General features: G+C 59.4%; 1 protein-coding gene across 10 annotated transcripts in view; it reads left to right on the top strand.

Annotated features, from left to right (window-relative positions):
* Positions 1 to 12,459, top strand: part of DTNB (dystrobrevin beta) — a 299,067-nt gene extending 286,608 nt beyond the window's left edge. For 6 of the 10 annotated variants that reach the window (XM_025214129.1, XM_025214128.1, XM_025214130.1 and 3 more), the window contains 2 exons: positions 3,348 to 3,437; positions 6,559 to 6,782. In XM_025214129.1, the coding sequence (XP_025069914.1) occupies positions 3,348 to 3,437; positions 6,559 to 6,761 (293 nt within the window). In that variant the 3' untranslated portion in view covers positions 6,762 to 6,782. Of the gene's footprint in view, positions 1 to 3,347; positions 3,438 to 6,558; positions 6,804 to 9,019; positions 9,056 to 11,524 lie in introns of those variants that run through there. The other 4 variants (XR_003096007.1, XM_025214132.1, XM_025214133.1 and 1 more) reach the window with 4 other exon arrangements.
* The last annotated feature ends 2,534 nt before the right edge of the window (positions 12,460 to 14,993 follow it).

Genomic DNA, 14,993 nt, shown 5'->3' on the forward strand with positions numbered 1-14,993 from the left:
ATCCTAGCCCTACCCAAAAGCATATCTACTCCCCCCAGCTTGGTGTCATCTGCAGACTTGCTGAGGGTGCATCCATCCCATCTTCCAGGTTGCTGATGAAGACATTGAACAAAGTTGGCCCCAGGACTGGCCCCTGGGCACTCCACTTGATACCGGCTGCTGACTAGACATCAGCCATTGAGTACTACTCTCTGAGCCCAATGCTCCAGCAGTTTTCTGTCCACATTATAGTCCATTCATCCAGCCCGTACTTCCTTAGTCTGCCTGCAAGAATATTGTGGCAGACTGTATCAAAAGCCTTGCTAAAATCAAGGTACACCACATCCACCGGTCTCCCCACGTCCACAGAGCCAGTCACCTTGTCATAGAAGACAATCAGGTTGGTCAGGCATGTTTAATGGTTACGGTTTTCCCTAAGATTGCGTAAAAAGTTTGCAGATTGTCAGTAAAAAACACTTCTTGGGTTGGTGACCCTGGTTCCATCGGTGCTGTACATGGATGGAGGGCTGTTTCCTGCGACTGCTACCTGTGCGGTGGTCTGACGTAGCATTAGCATCAGTGAGGAAGAGGTTTTCCACATCCTGAGTGGTCTGGAAGCAATGGGGACTCTGAGAAAGTGAAGGTCTTCAAGGCTGTGGGTCTGACTGGTGAGTTTTGTGCCTGGGAAACCCAGACAATGTACAGGCTTTGTACACTTCCAGCAGCTGGAGGAGGCTTGCTTGGGCTGCAGAGACGAGCGACAAAGATGATCAAGGGCTTGAGAAGCAAGACATACGAGGAGGGGCTGAAGGAGCTGGGTGCGTTCAGCTAGCAAAAAAGGCGCTTACGAGGGGACATGACGGCAGCCTGCAAATCCCTGAAGTGCTGCCATAAAGAGGAGGGAAAGCCCCGTTCTCTCTTGCTGCAGAGAGGAGGACATGGGCCAGTGGCCTGACGTGGCAGCGGAGGAAGCAGCAAATCTTAGAAAAACGTGTTCGCTGTCAGAGCAGGGAGGCAGCGGAGCAGACGCCAGGAACCGGTGGACTCTCCGTCACTGGAGGGGTTGGAGAAGAGGTTGGACAGTCACGGGGTGGGGAGGATCCAGGTGCAGCGATGCCTGCGTTCGGTACGGGGATGTCCCAGGCTTCTGGCCTTTGCTGGTTGCCCCTCTCCTCCTGCTACACGCGTCGAGGTGTTTTTAAGCCTCCCCCAGAGGCACTGGGTGCTGCTGCAGCCCAGGCTGGGGACGGGGACTGGGCTTGGCCAGCACTTCTGCCGGGACCAAAGCCAGAAGATCCTGGCTAGAGGGTCTCGCCCGCCACTCAGTCAGGCTGGTTGCATATTTGGGGTCCGGCCGTTTTCTCTCCTGGTCCGAGTGGTATGGACGTGGGGCAGGGGAGGAAGGGGGCTTGATCTTTTCTGTAGCAGGTGCCCGGCCTCTGCCTGGATCCCTGCAGCTTCGGTTCTTCGACCTGAAACCTGCTTTTCTGAGGTCTCCAGAACATCCTGAGCATGCTTTGCAGCGCACCGGGCGCTGGAGACAGCACCGAGGGGCGACCGGGGACTCTGGAGTCTGCAGTACAAGGGCTTGGAGTCACTCGTGGCGATGGCTCCGTACAATCAAGCAGCCTGCGGTTGTGCCCGAATCCCTGCCACTAGTCCCGCCACCCCCTGCGCTGATTAGGCCTCAGCTGGAGCGTCTTGTGCCGCTCTGGGTACCACATTTTAGGAAGGGTGTGAAGATAAGCAAGTGGCAGACATGATAGAGATGGGACCACGAAGTGGACGTGGAAGGGTATGTTGAGCTTGGAGACCAGGGGATTAAAGGGGGACATGACGGCACCTGTCAGATTTTGGAAAGGCTGCCCTCCAAACGAGGGAACCAGGCGTTCTCCCCGCCTCGGAGGGCAACGGGGTGCTACTGCAGCCAAGCAGATTTAGATCAAACCTCAGGGAAAAAAAGTGATGAGGATGAGGAAACAAGAGAGCTGGGTTTGGGTGGACCCTCCTTGGTGGAGGTTTCCCAGGAGCCGTGCAGCCTGCGTCCGTGCAGGGAGCGGGACTAGACAGCCCTCGACTGCGGCCAGCCCTGGGAGTCTAAGTCCAACAGCGCTCGTGGAAGAGGGCGGTGAAATGAAAGGGTTTCACTAGACTTTGAGGTTAGGTTATTTTTGCTGCCGCCGGTTCTCCCAGAGGTGCGTGCAAGGGGTTTCCTTTGTGAGGGCATTTTTCTCCTGGCAGCACAGTCGTCAGGGCACACCAGGCCTGGCCCACCTTTGCATGCCCTCGGCTAGGACCTCTGCTTGCTTTGCTGACAGACTCTAGCACCGTCTCTCTGCCCCCGCACGCAGCCGTCCTTCTCGGGGCCTGCGGGACCCCGAGAAGGACATTTCTTCCTGCAGTCGGCCACGGCGGGGTCTGCCAGCATGGCCCTCAGGCATAGCTCCTCCGCGGGCAATCTCCGCTTCTCCCACCCCGAGTCGAGGCACGGGTGAGGTCCTGCTCATAGCGCCGCTCAGACTTGCAGTGTCGCCAGCACAGTCTGTTGGGCCCCGGGGGCACGCACGTATGCACGTGTGCCGTCACCGATTCCTTCTGTCCTCAGCAAAGAGACAGAAGTGAGCGAGAGCAGACAGCGGTGCCCTCTTGGCATCGCCTGGCCCCCGCACCGGCAGGGTTGGACAGGCGAGGCTTGCCCGGAAACCTCTCCAGAGGTCCATTCGCTCCCTCGCCTCAACTGCTTCCAAAGCCTGTGGCAAAGGTTCACATCGCCCGGTGAGGAACAGGGGCTCGCCAGCGGTGTGTGACGGGACACTGGTTTCCAGAAAGCAAGTCTGAGAGGCAAGGACATTGCCAGAGAGGGAGCCAGCAATACCAGTCTGGAGCTAGGCGGGTCATTTGCAAGGGAGCACGGTCCCCTGGGGAGGAGAGCTCCTCCACCAGCTTGCAAGCGTCGCTGTCCCTTGTCCCTGCCGTGCCGTGCCGTGCGGGGCACGATGGACCGTGCGTCCGCAGCAGCCCGTGCCAGCGCAGAGGGGAGCGCCGCGGCAGCGACGCCAGGGACGGATGCAAAGAAAGGATGAGATGGCTGCAAACCGGCCAAGCGGCCCGTCCAGCCGTCCAGCGGAGCAGGGCCGCTCCACGGCGCAGCGGAGCAAAGCCCTTGTCAGGCCAGAGCCGGTCTCCCCGCCGGCTGCACCACAGCTGCCGTCAGCTCCGCGGGCGCGGGGCCGGGGTTCTGCTCCCCGATCCCTGTCGAGGGAAAATAAACACCCGGTGCGAGTGCCCGGCGCCTCGGATCGAGCGCCCAGTTGTGAGTAGCGCGGGAAGCTGCAGAGCTGTTCATTTCCCACCTCCTTTTCTCCTAGGGACGAGGAGGAACCTCCGGAACGACTTACTGGTAGCAGCGGATTCAATCACTAATACCATGTCGTCTTTGGTGAAGGAGCTGCATTCAGGTAAGGGTTCGGCTTTGCCATGCCTACACCTGCAGGGAAGCAGAGTGACCAAAGGCAGGGACCTTAAAGCCAGGGGCGGAAGAGTTCTCCGTTGGGTTTGATTTTCGGAGGAAAGGCGTATTTAAAAACCGCGTCGCAACATGACGCTTGGTGCGTCTCAGTGAGAAACCCGTTCTGGCAGCCTTGGAAACTCCACGTGTGCTCTGAACGAGCGTCTTGCTTTATCACCAGTCGTAACGACTGTCCTGTGCACGCAGAGCTGGCTGATACTGCTGCGGATGATTCACGAGGCGGACGGAAACGCAGCTCGCTCACTCCTACTTGTGCCGATCCCCCCAGCCCAGCCGTAGTAAACGCTATTCTGTGCCAGTCAAGTAGGCAGCTGTGACTCAGAGCACGTGCCGGGAAGCAGAGACGCCACGCTCGTCGTCACGTTTCTGAGAGCGGTCGTTCTCCAAAGACACGTGCTTCCAAGTGAAGGAGTTAGGATGCGTTTTTGAGCCAGTTCTCGTGCTCCCCGTTACTTAAGGCGTCTGCAGTTCACCTACCAGCCCTTCGGAGCACATCTGAAAGGAAGTCCCATTAGGTCAAGCCAGTCACGAATATCAGAGTAAAATATCCAAGCCCCTGTACGAAGAGTGCTGATTTTCCCGGCGTGCCTTTCACGTGACGGGCATAGTGGGTGTCGGTGAAAGCAGCCGAACCACAGCAACCCTACAGCAGGTTTCATAGTTTCCGGAGGGACCTGAGCAGACCATCTAGCCTGACAGGTAACCCATCCCCGGCCGGTTCAGCCTCATGGTCTTAGACACCTTGCGCTGCTTTCGAATGCACGGTCCATTTTCACATGGACGTGGGCCTGGATCGCTGAATCCGGCCCTGGCTGTATCAGCAGCCACCTCACCTAAGCCCGCCATAAACTAACCAAGCCCCATCTCAAACAAGTGCAGTAGTTTCCCCGCACTCTTCCTATTGGAGCAGCTCTCGTTATAAACCAGAAGCCCTGGTTATAAACCAGGTTGATATTTTACTGCCGGGCAGTAAATTCACCCAATCCAAAGCTTGTGTCTTGGCTGCAAAGGCAGCGGTGTAGTTAATAAAGTCTTTCATGTATTACAGCAACAGTCACTAGCGCTATTATCGTTAAGGGGTCTTGTGTTTCTTTAATAAATCACCCTGCACAGCGAGACACGGGTCTGTTCCCTTCAGGCTGAAACGCAGCGGACAAACTCTGAGCCCAAAACAGATGTCTGCAGTAATTTATTTTTTCCTCGTGCCAGTCATGCATTTTAACGCTGGTGTATCCGCGAGCAGAGCCTGGTCCGCAGTGACTTGTCTCAGGGGCCGAATCTCAGCGAGGCATTTTGATCTCCTGGCCCCTTTTGAAACCCAGGAAATGTTTGACAAACACAAACAAAGCAAGGTTTGTGCCGCCGACAGTCATTATGGCCGTGCCGTGCATCGTGCGTGGCATTCACGGTGCACGAGGGACTGGCGATAAAATTAATTACAGGCTCTTATTTGATCATGTGTAGATACTCAGAGAGAAGGGTCCCTTGAAAGTATGTGAAATCATTTCATTCGTGTAAATTCGGGAAAGTATGAGTTATACTCGGCTGACGTGATTCAGTGGGATTTAACACACGTTGGCCAAAAATTAAACAATGACAACATACACCTCCTTCGAGCTGAGCCCCTGCCAGTCACCACTGCAGGCGTTATGCTGTGCGGTGTTGTGATCCACGGATGGGAGCCACCCTGCCTGCCTTCAGAAATGGGTGTCCCGTGAGAAGCACCCCACTTCGCACGGTCTTCGTTAGCCAGGAAAGAAGGGGTGCAATCCTGAGCTACAATGAGCAAAGTCATTCGAAAGCAGCGCAAGGCGTTGTGCGCCCAGTGCTTGCGGGCCGGGCGGCCCGGGCCAGCCTGAGGAGCAGAGGAGAAGCTCAGGACCCAAGCACTGAAGCTCGAGCTCCTCGTTCACGCTTGGTGCGCGTCGGTCGGTGCTTGCTGCCCTCGGCCACGAATGATGCCGGCAGCAGGGTCGGAGCCGCCGAGAAGGCAGCTCGGTGCAAACACTTCTGACTTCCAGCATTTATCCCGGGCCAGAACAGCGAGGGCGGCACCTGTTCCTACGACTTCCCTATTCAGGGCTCCCCGTGGCCAGACTGATTCACAATGCTCAAATTGCCCCTTTTATTGCAGTTATATTTTTCTCTTTCATTTTTCTCTGGGTCATAAATAAAGCGGGCCGAGGGGCCATCGCCGCCTGCGATAACTGTTGCCTGTTTACACAGTTCTCGGCAGCGATGCTGCACGCAGAGATGTGACCTGCCGCACGTGCAGGAATGTGCCTGTCTGCTCACATTCCCTGCAACGTAAATACAAGCCTTGCCCATGCATTTTCTTCAACTTAACTGGAGTTAAATATAATTGAGCCATCTGCAGGCACGTCTTTTCCGTCGCTGAGACAGAACGAGGAGCAGAGTCTGCTCTCGCTCACAACCGTGCCCCAGTGACTTCTGCGAGCGCGAGGGTCGGCGGAGCCTCCATATTTCCCCTCGGGTCGCCTGTAGCCTCCTCTAGTTTCCGTCTGGTCATCCCGTGCTCAGCATCGACCTCTGCCCCGGTCCTCTCACAGCTGGATTTTGCAGTTCTGAGTTTCCAAGGGGGCTCACACGCGGGTGCACAAGAGAGTCCAAGGTGTTTGTGCACCACGTTGCGCGGGGCCAGCACTGGTCCGTGGGAGACTGCAGGCACTGCCTCCTGCTGACAAGCCCGCAACGGGCTCCCTGGGCAGGGTGACGCGGGAGGGCAGGGGCATCACAGCGAGCCGGGGCAGCGTTCAAAGGAGCTGCCACTGCAGCACCCAAGAATTGCAGCCTCCAGGAGACCAGGCCTCGCTCCGGCACAGCCCCTCCGGCCCCTCTTTCGAGTCCCAGAGCCGCGGGGATGCAGGGAGTCGCATCGAGTCCAACCCCTGCCTGAGGCAGGATCGTCTCCATCCGAACCAGACTGAACTGTGCCTCGCACGCCAGTTTGGGATGGGCTCTTTCCTACAGAAAACCTTCCCACACAGCCCTCCCCCTGACCGCTGTCTTCTTTTTGTTTGTTTTTGAAGCAGAGGAAGGAGAGGAAGAAGAAGCGGAAAAGATGCAGAATGGAAAGGACAGAGGTAACGAGCACGAGCCGGGCGCCCCGCTGCACAGCGCTCGTGCATGGGGAGCGTGTCAGCGAGCTCGCCACACCAGCAGGCCGGGATGCAGGGGCTTGCAGCATGCAAGGCTTGGGTTTCGACAGCCTAAGGAGGGTCATTTTCTGTAGCCCCCCACTTCCAGCCGGGCCGGGAGGCATGGTCGCCTCACTGTATGTTATACAATTGCTCTCGCCGTTGCCCCTACTTGGACAGTGTCCATGCCCCCGCTCCTCTTGTCTCCGGTTCTGGTGCATCCGTGTATTTTCTCTGGGCAAGCAGCCACGTCCAAGTACTGGAAAAGCATGAGAGCGAGGGCAGGGAGTTAGCAGGTTAAAGAGCTACGGTACCGGGACCGCATCCTGACCGTGAGCATCCCAGTCAGGAAAACGCCACCCCAGCTCGGGCCGCGACCCTTGCTGGTTGAATCACGGAAATCTAAGTGTTCAGAAATAGCCTGCGGATAACAGCCCTGTGCAGGCGGCGCGATGGGCTCCTTCCACATCTAGCATCTGTGGTTCTGGGTGTAGGTAACACCAGCTAGCCCTCCCTGCATGCCTCTTCTCTGCATGCAGAAGGAGCCTGGCCCGTCGCAGGAGTGCCATTCAAACACGCTCACCTGGCAGGACCCGGCAGAAGGAGTGGGTCTAGCTGCCGCTTCCCCACTCCCTCCCTTAGACGACCGGAGGAAACCCCTTCCCGGTGCCCGTGGCGGTGGGAGCGTTTCAGACGCAGCCGTCACGGGGTGGCGGAGCTGCAGGCTCGCGCCTTCCACATTTCTCATTAAGGCTGGACAAACTGGGGTCACACAAGAACGTTTCTCACCTGAGCCAAACGCTCTCCGAGCTTTAACGAATTTGGCCGAACTTCCTCCTTGTGTCTCCTTCCACACATCTCTTCCCTCCTTGCTTCTGGCTGAGATGAAGCACAAGGCCCCGAAATTTCATGTGAGAGGCAGTTCTCCCAGGATTTCCAACCCTAATAGCTTGTGAGAAGCAGTCAGGGCCTGAGGAGCGCTCCTAATCCATCACCCTTGGAAACAATAGGCTTGTAGGGCTTTTTTTTCCCCCAGCATGATCCTAACCCCAATGAAAACAACATTTTATGGTGTCATGTTGGCTTTAAACCATGCAAGTCTCTTATCCTTGGAACCATTCTCCTCAATTAGGTATTTTGGATGCTTAGCAGATGTTCGCTCTTCTTTTTCCAAGTATGTAATGTATCTTGCATTGGAAATGGGGAAGAGGGAGCTCGAATAGGTGAAACGTGGGGGATAGAAGAAGGCGTAATAGGGCCGGTTCTGTTCCATTACTCATTGCAGCAGCAGTGAAATTAGTAGAAAGGGAGCAGTGTAACTCATCCCAATGATTTTCATGCGGTAAGTATGCCACAGATGAAGTCATTTTTTCATGTCCCCCAGTCAGGCAGTGACAGAGCTGGAAAAAGGCAAAAACCGGTGAGAGCACGAGAAGTGAAAAGGCGCAGTTCTCCTTGCCAGTTGCTATTGCTGGGATCGAGGTGGAAATCCTGGAAGTTCCCCTGGAAAAGCGTCATGGCCCGGGTGGAGGGACCAGGGCTCTGCTCCCAGCAGTCGCCGGCTGACGCTGTGCCCGCGACGGAAGCGCTCGGGGCCTTTACACCCCTGGAGCGACCGCGGCACTGGCTCTCCTCATTCACGCGGGCTCCATGTGCAATGCTCAGGTGTCCTGTTCTTCCGGCCAGCAGCGTCCAGATCCCACACCTGAGCCCTGGTATCCTTGGGTTTGTCAGCCTGCAGCTAGCTAGTCTTTCTGCCGTTGGCATGAGAGAGCGACCAGAGTTTGATCCTGGCCCGCACATCCCCGAGCCACGATGGCTTGGTAGCGCTGTGCGGGTCGGATGCCCGCTTGGGCAGGGCCATTGCAGGCGCTGCTCTTCTCCGGCCCACCTCCAAGAAAGCAGACAGCTGCTTGTTAGTCACCAGGACGTATCCACGAGGCCGGTCCCTCGAGGAGATGTGTTACCTCCGCGGGCTCGGTGGCATGCTCTCCTCCTTGCCGATGGGGTGCTGCCCTGGGGAGGGGACAGCGAGCAGCGGTGCGCTCCTCCCTTTCCCACGGTTGGCGTGGGGAGGAGGGGAACCGTGAGGACGTGCAGTTTGCACGCGCAGACCCGGCTGGCCAGAAGGATCTGGTTTCCGGTGCACGTGGGGGCAGCCCACATCAAAGGTCACAGCCACAGGACTTCCCGCACGTCGCTGGGGGCTTCGTTACTTGTCCGTGCATTTGCTCGCAGCCCGGAGAGGTGCCCAGCACAGCAGCATAGCGCCGGGGTTCGGGTTTTCCGCGTCGTTGAAACCAGCCCATTACCTGCCTTACAAGTCTTTCTTTCCCCCCCATGTGTGTTGCAGGTTAGATGGGAGGACGCGAGCTGCACAGCCGTTCAAGTGAGTACGGAGATCTGTCCCCTTCACGCTGACCCTGCTCTGGTGGTTGCGACCGAGTCGCGTCACGCTCTGCTCCCATGTCGCTCTTCGCTAGCGAGGAGGAGAGCGTGCACCGCCAGCCTGTCCTGCCGCGGCCCTCTTAAAGTGTATCAGGCTTCTTTCGGTGCAATCAGTGGAAAATCTCCCCTTTGCTCCGGGGAGAGCAGGAGCATCATCACAGCCCTCTTGTTTTCATTCATAACGCACGGCAGGCCCGTGCTAAAAACATCGCCCTGCCCCAGCGAGTCTGCCGCCGAGGTTACAGGAGGGCACAACAGGTAGACACACGAGCAGGTGGTTGGGGGACCACGAGAGAGCCGCAGCAGGAGCAGATCAGGGCCCGTGTTTCGAAGAGCACGGCTGCGATCCCTGTCCTCCCGCACGTGGACGGGCTGGATCGTGTTTCTGCAGTTTGCCGATCCGCTCCCGTGGCGTTCGGCACGGCCGCACAAGGTGATCTCTCGCCCCTTTGTCAGGCGAGTGGGGGGCCTGGGCCAGGGGGATGCAGACAGCGAGCCGAAAGCACTTAGCTCAGCGGGCTGAGAGAGGAGCGTGTAACATCTGGTCAGGATTTCTCAGGCCACGCAGCACAATCCACTGCAGCTGCCACCCAAAATGGACTCGCTACCGAGGGGGGAAATTGGACCTGTGTCGCTGCCCCGTCCCCGTGCTGGGCACAGCCCACCTGGGAGCCCTCGGGGAGACTCGGAAATTCATTAGAAATTCAAGTCTCGTCTGTCCAAGGAAATGACGTGGCAGATAGAGAGCCAGCAAAACGATCTCATGGGAGGGAGGGCTCAGCAGCGCAGGGGGGAAGATTTTAAGCACGCTGTTTAAAACCCGTTTTGTTTCTGTTCAGGTTTCCTTGTGTTCAGTTGGTTGTGAATGCCTTTTAACTCCAACCGCGGGGCAAGCCCGTGGAGAAAAGGACAGCCGCTCACCTGGGGTTAGGAGGGGATGGTCGCTCAAGGCGCCAGCTGGTTCTTCCTCCAGCAAAACCAAGGAAGGGCCTGAGTGCACACCAGTGCACACCAGCCCCTTCCAGGTTTCCTGTATCCATCACGAAGTATGGCACAAGACAGAGCCCGTTCCCCAAAGGTCCTTCCCAGTCACCGGTCGTTTCCCAGGCACAGTCTCGGACTTTTCTGCTTTGTGGGGTCGCAGTCCCTCTGTTGTGACCTAGAATCGCAGACAAGGAGGGCTGAAGGGAGTTCAGGAGTCACGTCTAGTCCAGACCCTGCTCCAAGCGGGACCAGCCCCAACCACATCGTCCCAGACAAGGCTTCATCTAGCTGGGTCTTCGACACCTCCAAGGATGGAGACTGCACCACCTCTCTGGGGAGCCTGTCCCAGTGCTTCACCACCCTCCTAGAGAGAAAATTCTTCCTCATATCCAACCTCAACTTCCCTTGCTGCAGCTGGAGCCCATTGCTCCTTGTCCTGTCGTCTGCCCCCACTGAGAGCAGCCCAGCTCCATCCTCTTTGCAGCCCCCCTGCAGGGAGGTGAAGGCTGCTATTCAATCCCCCTCGGTCTGCTCTTCTGCAGACTCAAGCAGCCCATTTCCCTCAGCCTCTCCTCGCCAGTCCCGTCCCCCAGCCCCACAACCATTTTCCTTGCCCTCCACTGGACTCTCCAACATGTCCACATCCTTTCTGTAGCGGGGGCCGACTTCTGGACTTCCCAGACCGTGCACTGAGCCGGTCCTCTCCGTCCCCTCGTGGGGGGCATCAAGGGGATCACTAGTCGGCGAAGGGTCACTGAGGTCAGGATATTCAGGGATGCCTTTGTCAGCCCCCCTGGCACTAGCTCTGTGTGTAGTTAGGCTGCCGTCCACCCGCTCTTCTCCGAGAAGAGGAGGAAGCACACGTCGGCTGGGCGTCCCCTGGGCAGGTGAGGCCTGGCTGGCTGCGGTCGGTCACGAGCCTAGCAGGCTTTGGAGAGCCACTTAGTTGTGGCTCTCCGGTCAGTCATGAACACCCCCGGGGCCGTCGGTCAGGCAGCCCCGTGCCAGCAGCGAACACGCTTTCACGCCGGAGACTCGGTCTCCGAGCGGGAATGCCCCTGGGCCGTCCGAGCGGATGGCCCAGAGGAGCTGGCGCACGGGCTCCGGAGAGCAGCGTGCAAAGCGGTCCGTGGATCTGTCCGGGCCAACTCAGCTCAGCCCTGGCAGCAGTGTCGCAGGAGGATTTGTGTGCCCCCTTCCACGTTCCCCGGTTCTCCAGTCTAGACCATTGCAAGAGAGCTGTGCACGCTGAACCGGTTGGGGGTGGGGATGGGGTGGGGGCGAGGAGACACGCCTAGCCAGGAGGGCCGGGAGCTCCCGGTGCAGGATGCTGGAGAAGGCGAGCGGCCCGTGAGTACCTCTCGGTCCCCGGCGGCGCGCCCGCTGCCCCGCGCTGGCTAACGGCTGTGTGTTTCCAATGGTGCAGGCACAGAAGGCCATGAAACGAGCTCGCGTGCTAGAGACGTCTCCACATCCTTCGGAAGAGGCATGTTTCAGCCAACACATTCGCCATCGTGCAGCCGTGACGGATCACAACCCACCGCCTGCAGACAGGGGCAGGGACCCGACTGAAGGGCTTTCTCCGGGGGCATTTTCTTCATAGATCCTTGCATGTGCGATTTCCCCTGGTGTTTAACAGCGCTAGCCGGACAGTGCCCCGTCGAGCCCTCGCCGGCCCGCGGGAGGCTGGAAGCAGCAAGCTGCGCTCCCGTCAAGCGTGCCAGCCTCCTACCCGGACGGTGCCATCATCTCATCACGTGCTGGCTGTTCCCTCATGCTCTTTGACCCCCGGCATGCATGTAAAAACGGATTTAGCCCCATTCGAGCTTTCCTGTAACACAAAGGGAACTCTGAGCGCGGAGCCTCCAAAAAAAAAAAAACAAAAAAACCACACTTTCTAAAAATACCCTCTGTCTAGTGCTGTTTGGTTGCCATAGCGTTTGCCGTTGCACGGGTGTGCGAGCGAACGGCAGGGCCGGCCGAGGGGCGAGAGATGCGCGGCAGGCCGTCGACCCGGAGGAGATTCCCGGCTCCGTCTCGCGACTCGCGGACGCTCTGGCGTAAAAAGGAGGAGGAATGGCAGTGGCGCAGGCCGAGGGCTGCCTCTCCCGTTGCATTGCAATCACTTCCCGTCACTAGAGGTTTTAATTTCTACCCCGGTGCTTGGGTACGGCATTTTTAGCGGAAGGCGCCGAGAGCCCGAATGCGTCCATAAATATTTATCGCAGGTGACGAGCGGAGGGAGAAACCCCGAAACCGAGTCCCGGCTTTTCTTCCTGCCTGGGCCCACCCGCGACGCCGGCGCTCGGAAGAAGGGGCTCGCCGGGGAGAGGAAAACCAGACGGACGTGGTGGCCGCAGGTGTAGCCGAATGTATAAATATTGTGAGTGAGCTGTCGAGGAGGAGAGAAACATGACAGTCGCCTGGGCCCGTGCGTTAGCTTTAGCCTACCTGGTGCCAGACGCTTGCAGGGACGCGCACGGGCACCGGACCCTCCCCGAAGGATTAGCCGAATCGCGCCCCGGGCTAACGGGAGTAGCTGCCCGAGCCGGGACGGGACGAGCTGGGTCAGGGCTAGTGGCCGTGCTAGCGGGTAGGGACCAAGCCTGCGCCACTCCAAGACTCGTCTTCTAGCTACGCCAAGACGTCTTCCTTGCCCCTTCCTTGCCCGCGTCCTGTTCCCCTTTTGCCCCCCAGCGCCGGCGGTCAGGTTAGCAGGATGCTGCCCCCTGAAACGTCTCCACGGCTCCAGCTGGGACTGCCAGGGCTCACGCAGCGGAGCCCTTCGTGTCCCCCTGCCGCACCCTCCTCCGGCTCTGCAACGACCCCGGAGGCTGGACCCCGAGAGCACGGGCGGGGGGCCGGCGGGAGTCTGCGTGCAAAGCAGCATGACTCCGGGGCCAGATCTGGGTGGGTGAGTGGGTGGCTGCCTACGTGGGAGCAAGGCAGGTGAACGGCCTTGCTTGCACGCTCCCAAATGAGCCCCCAGGCTGCTTCGCCACCCCAAGTGCCCGGGCCCGAAGTGCAGGGCGCAGGGCTGGAGGAGGGCGAGCTGAGACGCCGTGGAGAGCCCACCCAGCAGCTGCCCAGGGTTTATCCCCCCCACGTTCGCTCCCGTTGTCGGCCCAGCGCGCAAAGGCAGAAGCAGCTGCTGCAGCCGGGAGCTTGTCGGATGTGGGGCGCGGGGGGACACAGGTGAGGCTTGTCCAGGACACGCCACGTGCTCGGGCAGCTCACGGATGGGACGGGCAGCGCCAGACAGCTCAGAGCAGCCCTGGGGCCGTCTCCAGCCCACCACCACCCGGGGCGCTTGGCTAGCCCGCTCCTTTGCCACCGACTAGAAAAGGCATCGGCTCCCGTCTTTGATTTGGGAGGAGACGTGTCTCGTGCCCACGGAGTCGCTGCCAGCACACCACGCTGCTGTAGCATGTGCTATAGTGCTCCGTCCCCCGGACGCTGCCGACCCAACAAGCGAGGTCCGCGCCGCGTGGCCAGGCGTGTCGTGTCGTGTCATGTCATGTCGTGTCTGCAGCGGGCCGAGGCGTCTGCTCTGTGTTCTTCGTATGGTTTTGGACAGATCAGTGGTGCTTTGCAGCCAGCGCCGGGACGCGCTCCGTGTACGTGCAGTGTGACCCTACGTGCCACGGTTCTGGATCGCCTCACCCGCAGCGCCACGCACGTTCACAGACTGAGCCTTTTAGCAGATGCTCTGCATTACGGTGACCCTGGCGTCTGCATGTCGGTTTTCAGGGGGCCGTAAGCCTGTTTCCTGCGGTGTGACGTTGAGAGGATGTCATCGATGTAGCTGGCTATCGCTTGCCCAGAAGGGAGTTGCGAACCCATCGTTCTCGGTCAGCTCGGCGAACACGGGTTGCAGCGCGCCCTGCAAGTCGCGGTCGTGCCCTGAGGAGTCGGGTGTCAGGAGCAGGCCGTTAACAGCCCCCGTCCGCTTCCCCGTCCATCGCTACGGCCTGAACTTCAATTGCGCCTGTCCTCGTTAACCCGCGAAACTGAGGCAAGCTTCGCTTTGCCATCCGCACCCCGGTCAAGAGAATTGCCCTTCAACGTGGCCGCCCGGCCCGGCCCTGCGGGGTAGGGCCAGGGGGCACTAACGAGGGGTCGCTAAAGAGACTCTGGTGAGCTGGCTTCTGCGCACCTGTGATGTCACAGCGCAGCGCGATGTCACACAGGCGTGTCACCGAGCGCGGGGGCAGCTCAGCCTCATTACTTGGGACTGGAGACTTCTACCAGTCGCCTGATTACATGAAAGCCTCTGTACTGGGAGGAGCGCGCCGCGCCACCTGCACCTTCCTCCCGCCCCGCGCCGGTGCCGGCGCATTTGTTCAATGCAAACGATGTCACCAACGAGCGGGGAGGAGGGAAGGTGCAGCCGGGTGCATCGTGGGTGAGCCAGGCCCCTGCGCCCGGCTCGGAGTGGGGGTGCCGTGCAATGCAGCAGCGCGCTCCCCCACGCCGTGCCCTGGGAAGAGCTGCCTGGACCAGCCTGCGCGCCCGACCGTTCACCCGCGGTGGCAAGGTCCTGCCGCGCCGTCCACGTGCGCCGGGTCGTAGCTAGGTGGGCTCCTGCGTGTCGCCCGTTCTCGGTCGCAGCCGGGATCCCAGCGTGCCACGTACACATGACACTCAGCCTGGACCCCGGGCCCCGGCGCCAGGGCCCAAAGCAACTTCCAAAAAAAGCAATCCTCAAGAAAGACGCTGCCTCTTTCCCCTCGGACACGGGGTTTTCTTGTGCACGGTTTTTGTCAGGGTGGGTAACGCTGGTCCCAGAGTCGGTGAGAGACTCCTTGTGACTGCAGCGGGCCGCGGCGCCCATTACGGGCTGGCGTGGACAGAAAGAAGCTGGCTCGGTGTTTGGAGCGGATCTGGGGCTGAAC

This window comes from Alligator sinensis, unplaced genomic scaffold (genome assembly GCF_000455745.1).
Source record: "Alligator sinensis unplaced genomic scaffold, ASM45574v1 scaffold8_1, whole genome shotgun sequence".
NCBI classification, from domain to species: Eukaryota; Metazoa; Chordata; order Crocodylia; family Alligatoridae; genus Alligator; species Alligator sinensis.